The 12,684-nt window shown below is 52.5% G+C and overlaps 1 protein-coding gene across 2 annotated transcripts in view; it reads left to right on the top strand.

Annotated features, from left to right (window-relative positions):
* The window catches only part of ARID1A (AT-rich interaction domain 1A), a 54,316-nt gene that overhangs the window by 30,449 nt on the left and 11,183 nt on the right, over positions 1-12,684 (top strand). The window contains exons 5-12 of one of the 2 annotated variants that reach the window (XM_085559532.1): positions 5,828-6,068; positions 6,364-6,453; positions 7,118-7,285; positions 7,986-8,301; positions 10,185-10,330; positions 10,411-10,520; positions 11,414-11,620; positions 12,097-12,304. In XM_085559532.1, the coding sequence (XP_085415658.1) occupies positions 5,828-6,068; positions 6,364-6,453; positions 7,118-7,285; positions 7,986-8,301; positions 10,185-10,330; positions 10,411-10,520; positions 11,414-11,620; positions 12,097-12,304 (1,486 nt within the window). Of the gene's footprint in view, positions 1-5,827; positions 6,069-6,363; positions 6,454-7,117; positions 7,286-7,985; positions 8,302-10,184; positions 10,331-10,410; positions 10,521-11,410; positions 11,621-12,096; positions 12,305-12,684 lie in introns of both variants that reach the window. The other variant, XM_085559531.1, reaches the window with a different exon arrangement.

Genomic DNA, 12,684 nt, shown 5'->3' with positions numbered 1-12,684 from the left:
TCCCTCCAGCGACATCTTGTTCTGTGGATGAATCATGTTACTCCTTCTCTACTTGGTGCTGCAACTACAGCTCGGAGTCTCTGCTCTCCAAAGACAGAGAAGATGAGATTTGCTCGTCTGCTCCGTGCTCAGAGGGGGAGGAAAGCCCCCTCGCCCTCCCTTTTTTTTTAAAATATATTTTATTTTATTTTATTTGGAGGGGGGAGAGAAGGAGGGGTGGCACAGGGTAGGAGCAGGAGATGTGATTAAAGCTCCTGCCGAGGAGATCTGTGGGAGTGGAGTATCGACCTCTGAAAAATCAATGGCTGCTGCGGTAGCAGCGCCGGCTGTTCCGCAAGGCTCCGGCGCAGGAATGTGGCACAGCCAGCAGCACTTCCCTCTGTCCTCCTCCCTGCTCCATCCCGAGCCTGCTCTCTGCCAGCCCACCTCACTCACCTGGATTTACTGCGCTGGATTAGAGCAGCAGCTTATTTTTGCAATCAGAGTAGAATTTCTCGTGTGGCACCGAGCCCCTCCTCCTGCCAGCCTCCTCTCCGAAAGCTCCCTTCCCTGCAGTGCAGCTCGAGCCAGCAGCTTCTCCCAGTTTGTCTGAAGCCAGCCTGGAAGAATGAGCTTTTCAGCTTCTTTTTTGAGCAAGGAAACTGCACGAATCTCTCTGGCATGTTCCAGTCCCCATCTTAGGTTTGTAATTGCCAGCGCTGCTGCCTGAGAGGAGCCGAAACTCCTTGGAAGGGAAGGGAATATGGACTCTGTAGCAGAGGCTGAAGCCTTGCTGGTGTTTGTTTTAGTGGGCAGGTGTTTTCTCCTTGAAGTAATAAAGTCTAGCACTTCCTTCCTGTCTGTAAGGACTGCAGGGATGAGGAGTGGCACGTGAGGACTCCCAGGTCCTTGTGGCACACTCAGTTTGGTACCAGGACCTGGATGTTTTTTCTCTTGCTGAACTCTGTTCCAGTTGCTCTCATGTCATCCCTGCTCAGATCAGAGGTGGAGCTTCCAGGGACTTATCCAAGGGGCCAATCCCAGTGATTTCATTGCTTGTTCCTTCTGACTGCTGGTCTTGTCCTATTTTGGAGGAGGACGTCCCCTTTGTGTCTGGTCCAGGCCATACCCACTCCAGGAACGATCCTGAAGGTGCTTTTGGTGCTGGAAAGATGGACTTGTGTTCCTCTCCACAGTGACTGGTGGGGGAGGAGCAGAGTAAGGGGATGATGGTCATCCCTGGCACAAGCTGTATGTTTTTGGGATAGGGCAGGACTTGGAAAATCTCTGTTCTAACTCTTGATTTGTCAGCTTTGGAGACACTGGGTGAGAAATCTCTCTGGATGAAAAGCATCAGCTGGGTTTCCAGTGGAGCTGAACTTGTTCCCAAGGTCCAGCTTTTGGTTTCTGCTGGGGGACCAACCTGGAAGAGGCACAGCAGGAAGGCATTGGGGCTGCAGGGCCTCCCCAGACCCTTCTGTCACATCTGTGAAAACCTCAGGTTCCTTTGTGGGGGTGCTGTGAGTGGAGCACGGGGAAGTCTCCAGGAGAGAGTGTTCTGTGGAGCATGAGAGGCAGGATTTGTCTGTGCTGCCAAAGGAGGAACAAGTCTATCCATGTCCCCAAAATAGCAGGGAGATCCTGCCAGTCAGCTGTGTGATTGTTGTGATAGAGAGGATTGAGGTATTTTGGGTGTGGAAATAAAGGGGAAGGAAAGGACAGGCTTGTGATTTTTAAATGTTGGTAGTTCTTGAGTAAGTGGAAAAGCAACTGCGCAGAAAAAGAGCTTGTAATAGAAAGTGAGTATTTCAATCAGAAGGAAGGAAGAGGCTTTTTCCCTTTCAGAAGGAACTGGGGAATAAATTTAGCCATTGTTCTCTGGTCTTGCATGTGAGCATCTTATGGAAACAACTGGCCTTACAGAATTTATAAACTCCAGCACATGCTCGTCTCAGACCATCATTTCCTTGAGCGCTGTCTGGAGATCATTCCCTGCTCCCCCACACTTCCCACGTGGAAGGGCCGAGGCTGGGGATGGGCAGGGCAGGCTGCAGGCCCTGCTCAGGAATTCCATTTGCTTTCTGGTCAGTCTTCCTGCTCTGCCAGAGCAGTGGATGGGCCGGAGCAGAGCCTCGAGTCTCTCTGCTCCTCTGGGATTCTGCTACCTTGATCTTAAGCATTTCTGCCGTTTCATCTCTCCGTTTGTTTAACAAATGAGCTGTATCAGATAGAGGGGTGGTGGTTCCTGCTGCCAGATAAAAGAATCCCGGCTGTTTCCAGCACAAACCGTGGGCTCCTTGTGCTGGTCATGCCAGGACCTGCAGCCCTTTCTGTGCAGGGATGAGCTCCCGTGCCCCGGGCGAGGCTGCAGGCTGGGTTTTGCTGTGCTGTGAGCAGGAGGTGCTGTGCCCAGCCCGGTTTGCCAGCAGCCCTGACAGCCCCGCGCTGGCACCGGCCCGGCTCGGGCATCCTCTCGCAGCTGGAAGCGCTCCGTTCCAGGGTCCCCGTGGGCTTCCGCTATCAGGTCACATCCCAAAATAACACTGGGCAGTATTTCAAGTGAAGAAACTCAGGCTTTGGGGCTGCAGCCAGCCTGGAGTGTGAGATTCTGTGCGAAATAGTTGGAATCCCTCCAGCGTTTTTGATCTGCATGGCAGATGAGCAATAAAATGCATAAAAAACACATTGGAAACACGTGAGGAAATTCTCCAGACCCTGACGTTTCCTTGAGTTGGCAGAGCTGCTGCTGCCGAGCCTCACCTCCTGTCTGGGCTCCCTGGCTGCTGGCGGGGAGGGAAGGGGAGAGCCCTTCTCCTGCTGCTGCCGTGCCTTTCCAGCTCTCCTCCTGGAGCTCCGTGGGAGGCAAACAAAACCTCCCCGGCCCTCTGCTCTTGGGCTTCGTCCAGAACCCCCTGACGGCAGCAGGTCTCCATTATTTCCATCAGGTCTGTTGTTTTTAAAGGCTGCTCTGCTACGGCTGCCCCGAAAACAGGCTGTGGAGAGATGCAGGGATTTCCTTTTCCCCTGCTTTGGGGGTGGTAGAGCTGGAGGTGTCTTTTGGCTTTAATTAACCCATGGTGCCCTGGTGCTTGACATCCTGAGAGAGAATTTGATGGGAGGAAACCAGCTCCCCACTGATGAGCTGCTGGGGCTCAGGCATTCCAGTCCATGTTTTCTCCTTCCCCTTGCAGGAGTTTCCCTTCTGAGCAGCTCAGTCCTGCTGAATAACACACTCAGAAAATGCTGCTGTGCTGGCAGAACCCTTCTTTGCTGGGAAACGACTTTATTGTTGGAATTGATAAAACTTACATATCTTTGAAGGTGAAAGTCACTTCAGGAGTTACTTGATTTTCACGGTCCTGTTTCAGCTCATGTCCCAACAGCTGGGAAAGGGAGATGTGTAATTCACTTCAAACTCATTTAAACCGGTAATCTGGGAGCCTGATGCACAGCTAAAGCTCTGCTGTTCCTCTGGGGGTCCCTCCTGGTGTGTCAGCAATGCAGAGGGGCACACAGCCCCCCAGGATCCACCTGCTTCATTAAAATGGGATGTTTTTAAATGGCTTGAGTGCTACAGCATTGATGCACGGGCAAGGTCGAAGACATGAGCTCTGGAGATTGTTATCTACTGCTTAGGAGTTAATTTTCAAACAGTTTTTAACGTTCCTTCATTTTATGTCTCACAGATATTTGGTGCTTCAAGCTAAAACTACCTTCATGTATTGAGGGGGCATGCCAGTATTTCCATCCAGTTGGAGGCTGGACTGAACTGGGTTCTGGACATTCTGATCCCTTCGTGGGCTCTGGGGGGAATCTCTTTGTGTGTCTTGTATCAGTGGCTGCAGTTGGGTGCAGTAAATCTCAGCGAGAGGAGTGTTTTGCTCTTGATTGTTTGTATTGGTTGATGCTTTTTAATGCAAAATGTTGGAAATAATGTCTCTTTACTCCCACTTCAGATGGTTTCTGCAGTAGGAATGTGGGATTTGTCAAAGTTGTCCAGGGAAAACCACCCAAATAGATGCATAAAGGAGCAATGCTTTTGATGTTACAATAGCAAAGTAGTGAAAATTGCAAGGGATCTCAGACACTATTTTTAGGCTTTTTTCTGCAGTTTTTTAGCTTTCATTGAAATAAAACAAAGCTTTTTTTTTTTCCCCCCTCAGGAAGATAATACTTGAGCAGTAAGCAAATATACCTCAGAGACTGTGATGCAGGAAATGAGCTCTCCAACAGGAGCAGTAATGGAAGGGGAGGGAGGACACGCTCTGCACTAAATCACCCCACCAAGTGTCTGGGCTCTGCAGCTCCAAAGTAGCACTTGCCAGCATTTGTTAGGAGCATTTTGTTCAAATTCCATTAAAACAGAGGAAATTGCTGTGCTGGAGGAGCTGAAGGTGGTGCTGAGGCCCAGCTCTGCCCTCTGAATGTCCCGGTCCCACGGGGGGATGAGGTGCTTGGGTGTCACCGTGTTGGCTTTTATTCCTCCATAATTCCTCTTCTCCCTGACTCCCACGTCCTGGATGTGCTGTTGGAGCCTTTCCACGTCCCCTGGCAGGCAGGGCTTGGGTGTGGGGGCTCCTGCTCCCCAAGGCTGAGGAGTTGCAGTGTCTGGTGCTCCAGGTCCACGTGCGCTGCCAGGGCTGGGAAAACTTTCCCTGCACTGCTGCTGAACCAGGAGCTGTGCTGCCAGTGTCAATGAAACCAGCGTGTCCAGGTGATTTATCAGCTGCCTCGGCCTTTCTCTGTGGGGTTTAAATGAGGTTGGCTCTGCTTGTGCTGTTCAGCTGAATTCTGTGCATGGAAAATGACCTGGGATTCCCTCAGGGCTCACCCAGAACCCTTCTGATCCAGAGCTGATTGCTCTGGAAGACTTAGGGAGGGTAAGTGAAGTCCTGGTAAGCTTTGGCCTCCACTTCTTCACCTGCCCTGATCCTTTGAACCTCTGGCAGAGATTTTATCTAATCCCTGGAATAGTTACAACTTCCCAGCTTTCTGTTCAAATACGCTGCCACTTCCTCTGGCTGGGGCTGCTCCTGACTCATTCACTGCAGGCCAAGCCTGAGCAGCTGATGCACCTTGTTACCAGCCAGGCAGCACAAAAACTGGCCACGCTGGATCTGCACATCGTCAGCTCCTCGGAATTAGCCCCATTTCCACACCTGCCAGCTGGTTTTTGGTGCTGTCGCTTTGCTGCTGTGGCAATTGGGGGTTTCAGCTCTCTTTGTATTTTGTGCTTTTCTTCTCCAAGGTGAATGCATGCAGGAGGAAGGGTGTTTTCTAGCCTTGCCTTCGAGAAAAGCTAAACTTTACAGGTTGATGCAGTAACTGCTAATTTTTGCTGTCTTTGAAGAAAGGGAAGTGGGAACCCTGAAGAGTATTTTATGGTTTTCTTTTAAATCTCTGTTTAGTTTGTTTTTATCCATCTCAAGTGAGTAGTTTCCCAGCTCATAGGAGGTTTATGAATTAATTATGGTGAGGCAGGAGTTTTCTGTCTTTCAGAGGCTGAGCCACGTTTTCCTTCCAAGCCACGATCACATGGACTGTCTCCTGTGTTTGCAGCTTTACGTGTGCTGTTGATGCATTCTTTAACTTCCCACCTCTAAACTGAATTAAGAGGAGAATTAGCCAGTTGTTTGGGCCAGCAGCAAACCAGCTCAGGAGCTCCTGGGTTCAGACTGGATCAGACACGTCTGGCAGCTGCCTCGGTCTGCAGCAGCCTTTGGTACCAGCAGCAAACAGATTCACTGACTCCTGTGTGCAGCAAGCCAGGGACAAATGCTCCTCCTGAGCGGTGTGAGAGGGCAGCCCCACGGCCCCGTGGTTTCTGATGTGTTTCTGTGCCCTGCAGGACCTGTCTGGTTCCATAGATGACCTGCCCATGGGGACCGAAGGAGCCCTGAGCCCTGGAGTAAGCACATCAGGGATTTCCAGCAGCCAAGGAGAGCAGAGTAACCCAGCTCAGTCTCCTTTCTCGCCACATACCTCTCCTCACCTGCCAGGCATCAGAGGACCCTCCCCCTCCCCAGTTGGATCTCCGGCCAGCGTTGCTCAGTCCCGCTCCGGTCCCCTGTCCCCTGCTGCAGTCCCAGGTAACCTCTGACTGCTGGGGCTGGGCTGTGCTGCCCAGAGCCAGCACTGCGTGCTCACTGAGGTGCTCTGGGCTCGTCTGTGTGTGTGAGAGCTCTGCAGCTCCCCGGGGCTGGGTGGGCTGCTGTGAGCCAGCAGTGCCATTGCACTGGCCTGAGGTGGCCGCTTGCTGCTGTTCTTCCTCGCCGTGGCCAACATCCCCCTGTCCTGGGCTTGTCTGGGGTTCTGGGGTGTGGCTGCTGCCTGCTGGGTCTCAGGGGAGCAGCTGCTGATGGTGTGTGTCCTTTCTGTGGCCAGGCAATCAGATGCCTCCCCGCCCGCCCAGCGGCCAGTCGGACACGATCCTGCACCCCTCCATGAACCAGTCGAGCATCGCGCAGGACCGAGGTGGGTCACGGCTTTGTTCCACTTACCTGGCCTGGGCACGTGTGTCTGTGGGACAGAGCACTGAAAAGCTGCCCCAGGATTACAGGCTGAAGTGTTGAGGCACCTTGCAGTACATTCAGCTGTTGCTGGCTGCTTGGCCTCTAAATGTTCCATCCAAAGTGGTGCTTTGGCTTCTAAGATGTTTCCCTGGCTTCTTAACATGCTTTAAGCTTCAAAACAAGGGGTGCTCACAGCAATATTATGTGCCTTTCCCCTTTCAGGGAGTAAGGTTTTGGGGGAGAAAATGCATGTCAAATTTTAGCTGTCCTGGCTGAAGGTACAGACCTGTCACCCTGAGAAAACAAACAAGTGAACAAAAGCCAAGAACAAGAAGCTCCAAGGATTGGCAGAGCTGTACTGGCTTCTGCTGTGACACTAAGGGATTTTTTCTTCTGACTAAAACAGGAAATTGGATCTGTTATCTGCTCAGATAACACTGGCTCCTTAATGCAACCACTAAAATGTGTCCCGGCTGCTGCTGGAAGGATTTTGTGGGTGCTGGGGCTGTTGCCTGGAACACGTGTGTGCAGGGTTTTGTGGGTGCTGGGGCTGTTGCCTGAACACGTGTGTGCAGCGGCAGCTCGGGACGCTTTGCACTAACGATTTGCTCGCTCCTGGTGTGCAGGGTACATGCAGAGGAACCCCCAGATGCCCCAGTACAGCTCCCCCCAGCCCGGCTCAGCCTTATCCCCCCGGCAGTCCTCGGGAGCACAGATGCACGCCGGCATGGGGCCCTACCAGCAGAACTCCATGGGGAGCTACGGACCCCAGGGCGGGCAGTACGGACCTCAAGGTGGGAGCTGAGCCAGCAAAGGCCTCTGTCCTCATGTCTTCTTGGGGCCCCGGGTTCCCAGAGCAGCTGTGGCTGCCCCATCCCTGGAAGAGTTCAAGGTTGGAGCGAGCTGGGATAGTGGAAGGTGTCCCTGCCCATGGGATGATCTTCAAGGTCCCTTCCAAACCGCTCCGCGATTCCATGATAAATGTTTTGATTTTTCTCCTCTTAATCTGTGGGTGATACCAACCAGAGCTTTGCTCCTATTGAGATTGATGGAGTATGTTGCTTTCAGGGATAGCTGTACTTCTAAAAGTAGGATTCTTCCTCCTTATTTAGGAATAAGCACGTTGTAACTGTTTATTCCCATGTAATTGTGACAAAGGGATGGCTCTCTTCAGAGAGGGAGATGATGAAGAGGTGCCTGTTTTGGGAAGGGTTAATGTGGGATTTTCCATCCTGTCCTGGACCATTTAGCTCTCTGTGCTGGGTTGAGGTTTGGGAGAGTTTCAGGCAGCTTCTGAATCGATGTTGTTACTTGGCTGTGTCAAAACACATTCTAGTGGCATATATCCAAGTACTTTGACTTTGTGTTGAGGTGTGAACACTCCCCCTCATCTCTGTTAGTGATCTTTAAATATTTGCCGATAGAAGATTTTTATGGTGATTCACAAACCGAACGGCTTGACTGATGCTGTGTTCCCCTTGTTCCTCTCCCCAGGAGGGTACCCCAGGCAGCCAAACTACAACGCCATGTCCAACGCCAACTACCCCAGCCCGGGCATGGCGGGCAGCATGAACCCCATGGGCGCGGGCGGCCAGATGCACGGGCAGAGCGGCGTGCCGCCCTACAGCGGGCTGCCCCCGGGCAGGATGGGCCACGCGGCCATGGGCAGCCGGCCCTACGGCCCCAACATGGCCAACATGCCCCCCCAGGTGGGCAGCGGCATGTGCCCCCCGCCCGCCGGCATGAACCGCAAGGCGCAGGAGGCGGCCGCCGCCGCCATGCACGCCGCGGCCAACTCCATCCAGAACAGGTAGGGAGCCGGGCACAGGGCTGGGGCTGGCCCACGCGGGGCAGCGCTCTGAGGGGCTTCGGGGACGTCTGTGCCTGGTGGGGGTCTGTGCTTGGTGGGTCTGTCCTTGGTGGGGGTCTGTCCTTCATGGAGGTCTGTGCTTGGTGGGGGTCTGTCCTTCATGGGGGTCTGCCCTTCATGGGGGTCTGCCCTTCATGGAGGTCTGTGCTTGGTGGGGGTCTGTCCTTCATGGGGGTCTGTCCTTGGTGGGGGTCTGTCCTTCATGGGGGTCTGTCCTTCATGGGGGTCTGTCCTTGGTGGGGGTCTGCCCTTCATGGGGGTCTGCCCTTCATGGAGGTCTGTCCTTCATGGGGGTCTGTCCTTGGTGGGGGTCTGCCCTTCATGGGGGTCTGCCCTTCATGGAGGTCTGTCCTTCATGGAGGTCTGTCCTTGGTGGGGGTCTGTCCTTTATGGAGGTCTGTGCCTGGTGGGAGTCTGTCCTTGGTGGATCTGTCCTTGGTGGATCTGCCCTTCATGGGGGTCTGCCCTTGGTGGGGGTCTGTCCTTCATGGGGGTCTGTCCTTCATGGAGGTCTGTCCTTGGTGGGGGTCTGTGTGTGGTGGGTCTGTCCTTGGTGGAGGTCTGTCCTTGGTGGGGGTCTGTGTGTGGTGGGTCTGTCCTTGGTGGAGGTCTGTCCTTCATGGGGGTCTGTCCTTCATGGGGGTCTGTCCTTCACGGAGGTTTGGTTCTCAAGTGAACCACTAAAAAGGAAGGGAGTAAAGCCTGGAGGAGCTGATGTGGTTCCTCCATCCCTGGCAGTGCCCAAGGCCAGGTTGGACACAGCTTGGAGCAGCCTGGGACAGTGGGAGGTGTCCCTGCCCATGGCAGGGGTTAAACATGGGATGATCTTTTGGGTCTGTCCAATCCAAACCATTGCAGCACTCTATACATCTTTTATGGCATACATAGGGAATTTTTATGTTCACAGGTGAAATTATTTAGCTCTGAGATCCCTTCAGTTGTTCTTGAGTTTTGCTTTCTGGTCTTCTCTGTTCCCTGGGTGACTTGGAGACGCTGCCCCTGTGCTGCAGCCCCAAAATCCAGCAGCCACCCAGCTGTGTGTGTGATCCAAGGCATTGCTTGTCCAGTGTGAGGAACTTCTTCCTTTTAGGGCCTTGATGAGCAGCTGTGGGAAAGGAGCTGGAATTCAGCTCTGAACTTTGCACTGTTTTCTGTGGGTTTTTTCTCCTTTATTGCCCATTTCAGAGTAGGTGTGTGTGGCCTACCAGAATGCCATGGGAGCCATGAACATGCTCTTAAATTGGGTTCCCCAGAGCTGGTGGATGTATTTGTTGTCTGAGTGGACACTGCTCTTTATCCTCACCTGAGGGCTGCTCCTGCAACCTCCTGCTTTTACCTGTGGCTGCCAAGGCTCAAATTCCCAATCTCCAAGCCTGTCCCTTTGAGGAAGAAGTTTGAGCCACACTTGTGTGGGAGGTTTGTGATACATGGAAAACAACCAGGACAGTCCACGATTCTAAATCTAAATTCTCACTACACTGCCCAGGGCTTCAGAGTCTGCAGGTTAAAGGCAATTTAATGACTGAAATGAGGCTCAGTTTGTGGATGTAGGAGAACAGGATGAAGGGTGAAAATGTTCAGAGCTCAAGTCCCACTTTCCAAAGGGTTTGCATTCCCTTTTCTCTTGAGAAGGTAACTTGGGCTCTGGGTACTGAGCTTTACAAGAGCACCTGATCTTTGCTCTTCTCTTGGAAAAATGGTTTGGGGCATGTCACTTCTCCATGTCTTTTTTAGGTTTCTTTTAGCAAAACTGCTTCCTCAGAAGGCAATATCCCAGTGCCTAATATGTGGAGTAACTGTGTGCTTTCTCCTTCCTCCTCTAGGCCTCCTGGTTATCCCAACATGAATCAGGGGGGAATGATGGGCACTGGGCCTCCTTATGGGCAGGGAATTAACAGCATGGCTGGCATGATAAACCCCCAGGGCCCACCCTACCCCATGGCAGGGAACATGGCCAACAACTCTGCAGGTAAGCCAGAGCTTTGGGATTTCCCTGATTTCGTTGCACTGGAAGGAAAATCAGTGTTAAAGATTCCTTTAACTTCCCAGGGATGGCAGCAAGCCCTGAAATGATGGGACTCGGGGATGTCAAATTAACACCTGCGACTAAAATGAACAACAAGGCAGATGGGACGCCCAAAGCAGAATCCAAGTCAAAGGTAAAATGTTCTGGGTTTTGTTTTTATTGACTCCCATCTTCTTCAGCATCCAGGGAAATAAAGCCATGTGTTGTATGTTCGCTTGGAGTGAACAGTGTGAGAAATGGAGGGGAGCGTTTCCCAGTCCTATGGGAGACATGGATTTCACCTGGAAAACAAATTCAGTATTAGGAATTATTACCTGCCACAGTGAAACTGCCAAAAGCAGCGTAAACAAACCTGAGTTTGTTGGTGGAGTGGGCCTGGAGCGAGTCAGCTCTCAGCTGGGACGTGGTAACTAAAGTGTTGCAGTTGTTTCACAAACAGACCTCTCACTAATCCTGTATCAAAGCCAGAAGAGGGAGGCAAACAAGTTCTTCAGGGAGTGTTTTTCTTTGCATTGCTGCTACCAGTTTCAAAAGAACCACCAAAAAAGCAGTTTCTGAGCCCCTGGTCTCCTCCTTTGCTACCTGAAGAAAACAAATGCTCAGCAGGTTTGATTCCTGTGCCAGCAGCAAGAAGATCTAGGAGATCTCTCACTTCGGCTCTGTGTTCTGGCATCTACCTCTCTTATTTATGGCAAAAGAGGACTTGAATGCTCTTGGCCACAAATCAGGGCTGCTCTGTCCTGGTCTGTGCTGTGGAAGGAAGTGGCATGAACATGCTCAGTTTTGGGTCTAGGGTTCACCTGGAACACCATCAGGTTTGAGGAACGCCTCTAGTTCGGGAGCTCATTTTTAAGTAAGGATTTGGAATGCCAAAGCCATCTCTGCCTCTACTCCAGGTGGTGAAAGACACAGGAGACAGGGACAGCACGAGGAGACTGGGGGGAGCAGGGCCAGGGTGCCACCTGGGACATGGAGGAGCTGCTCTTGTGCTGCTCAGTCCTGATCTCTCTTTCCTTCTCCTAGAAGTCCAGTTCCTCTACTACGACCAACGAGAAGATCACCAAGCTGTACGAGCTGGGTGGGGAGCCCGAGAGGAAGCTGTGGGTGGATCGTTACCTGGCCTTCACTGAGGAGAAGGCCATGGGCATGACCAACCTGCCAGCCGTGGGCAGGAAGCCCCTGGACCTGTACAGGCTCTACATCTCTGTCAAGGAGATCGGGGGATTGACTCAGGTCAGTGGCCCCAGCCAGGGCACAGAACTGCCCCCAGCACAAAGATCAGCCCTGTGGCCAGGTGTGAGCCATGAATTCCCATTTAGCCTCATTTTAGCTCTGTTTAATTTCTGTAAATAAAACCCAGCGCCCTTTAAGTGAGCCAGATGTCTCCTCTCCCTTTGTCTGGGTGAGAACAGTCTGTGGTCAGATCCAGTCCAAGCCCTTTTTCCCTGCTTTGCCCAGTGCAAAGATTGGTGACACTGCCTTTGTCTTTGCATCTGGCTGTCAGCTGACCTTGCGACGAATTTGATTTGCAATCTGTCCCTGTAAATCTGAAAAGTTTTCTGTAGGTGAAGAAGGGAGTTGAATAGTTTTGGGGTTGCTCTGCTTAGCCCTCATTGCACCCTTCGTGTGAGCTGGGAAGGGTTGATTTCTCCTCTTGGAGGAGGTACGGCTGGGATCTGGAGTTTAGAGCCTCCTGTTTGGTTGTGCAGGTCAACAAAAACAAGAAGTGGCGCGAGCTGGCCACCAACCTGAACGTGGGCACGTCGAGCAGTGCAGCCAGCTCCCTGAAGAAGCAGTACATCCAGTGTCTGTACGCCTTCGAGTGCAAGATCGAGCGGGGCGAGGACCCCCCTCCTGACATCTTTGCAGCTGCTGACTCAAAGAAGTCCCAGACCAAGATCCAGCCCCCGTCTCCAGGTGAGGCCAGGCCCTGGTTTGAGGTTGCAGTGGCTGTGTGAGCAGGAGGGTCTCTGGCACTGTGCTGTGGGCCAGGCTGGTCCAAACTGCCAAAAAGCACCCCCCCGTTCTCTGGCCGTGCAGGATAAAAAATTCTTTGGTAATGTGGGTGTGGACGAGACTGGGAGGGAGTTGAGCCTCTTGGGATAGTTCAGTTTTGTGTGTCCAAGCTCTGGATTAAGCTTGAGAAAAAGGAGAACCTAAAAATACACACAGACCCCTCTCTTCTTGCTGCTGCATCTCTGCCTGGTGAGAATCTGGTGGAGAGAGAGCTCTGGAGTTTCCCTGCGAGGGGATTCCAGCAGCAGCCCTTGTCAGTGCTCGTGTTTGGGAGCCCACTG

Source organism: Lonchura striata, chromosome 23 (assembly GCF_050655825.1).
Source record: "Lonchura striata isolate lonStrDom1 chromosome 23, ASM5065582v1, whole genome shotgun sequence".
In the NCBI taxonomy this organism is placed as follows: domain Eukaryota; kingdom Metazoa; phylum Chordata; class Aves; order Passeriformes; family Estrildidae; genus Lonchura; species Lonchura striata.
Note: the sequence above shows the minus strand (reverse complement) of the source record. Positions and strands in the feature narration are given on the sequence as shown.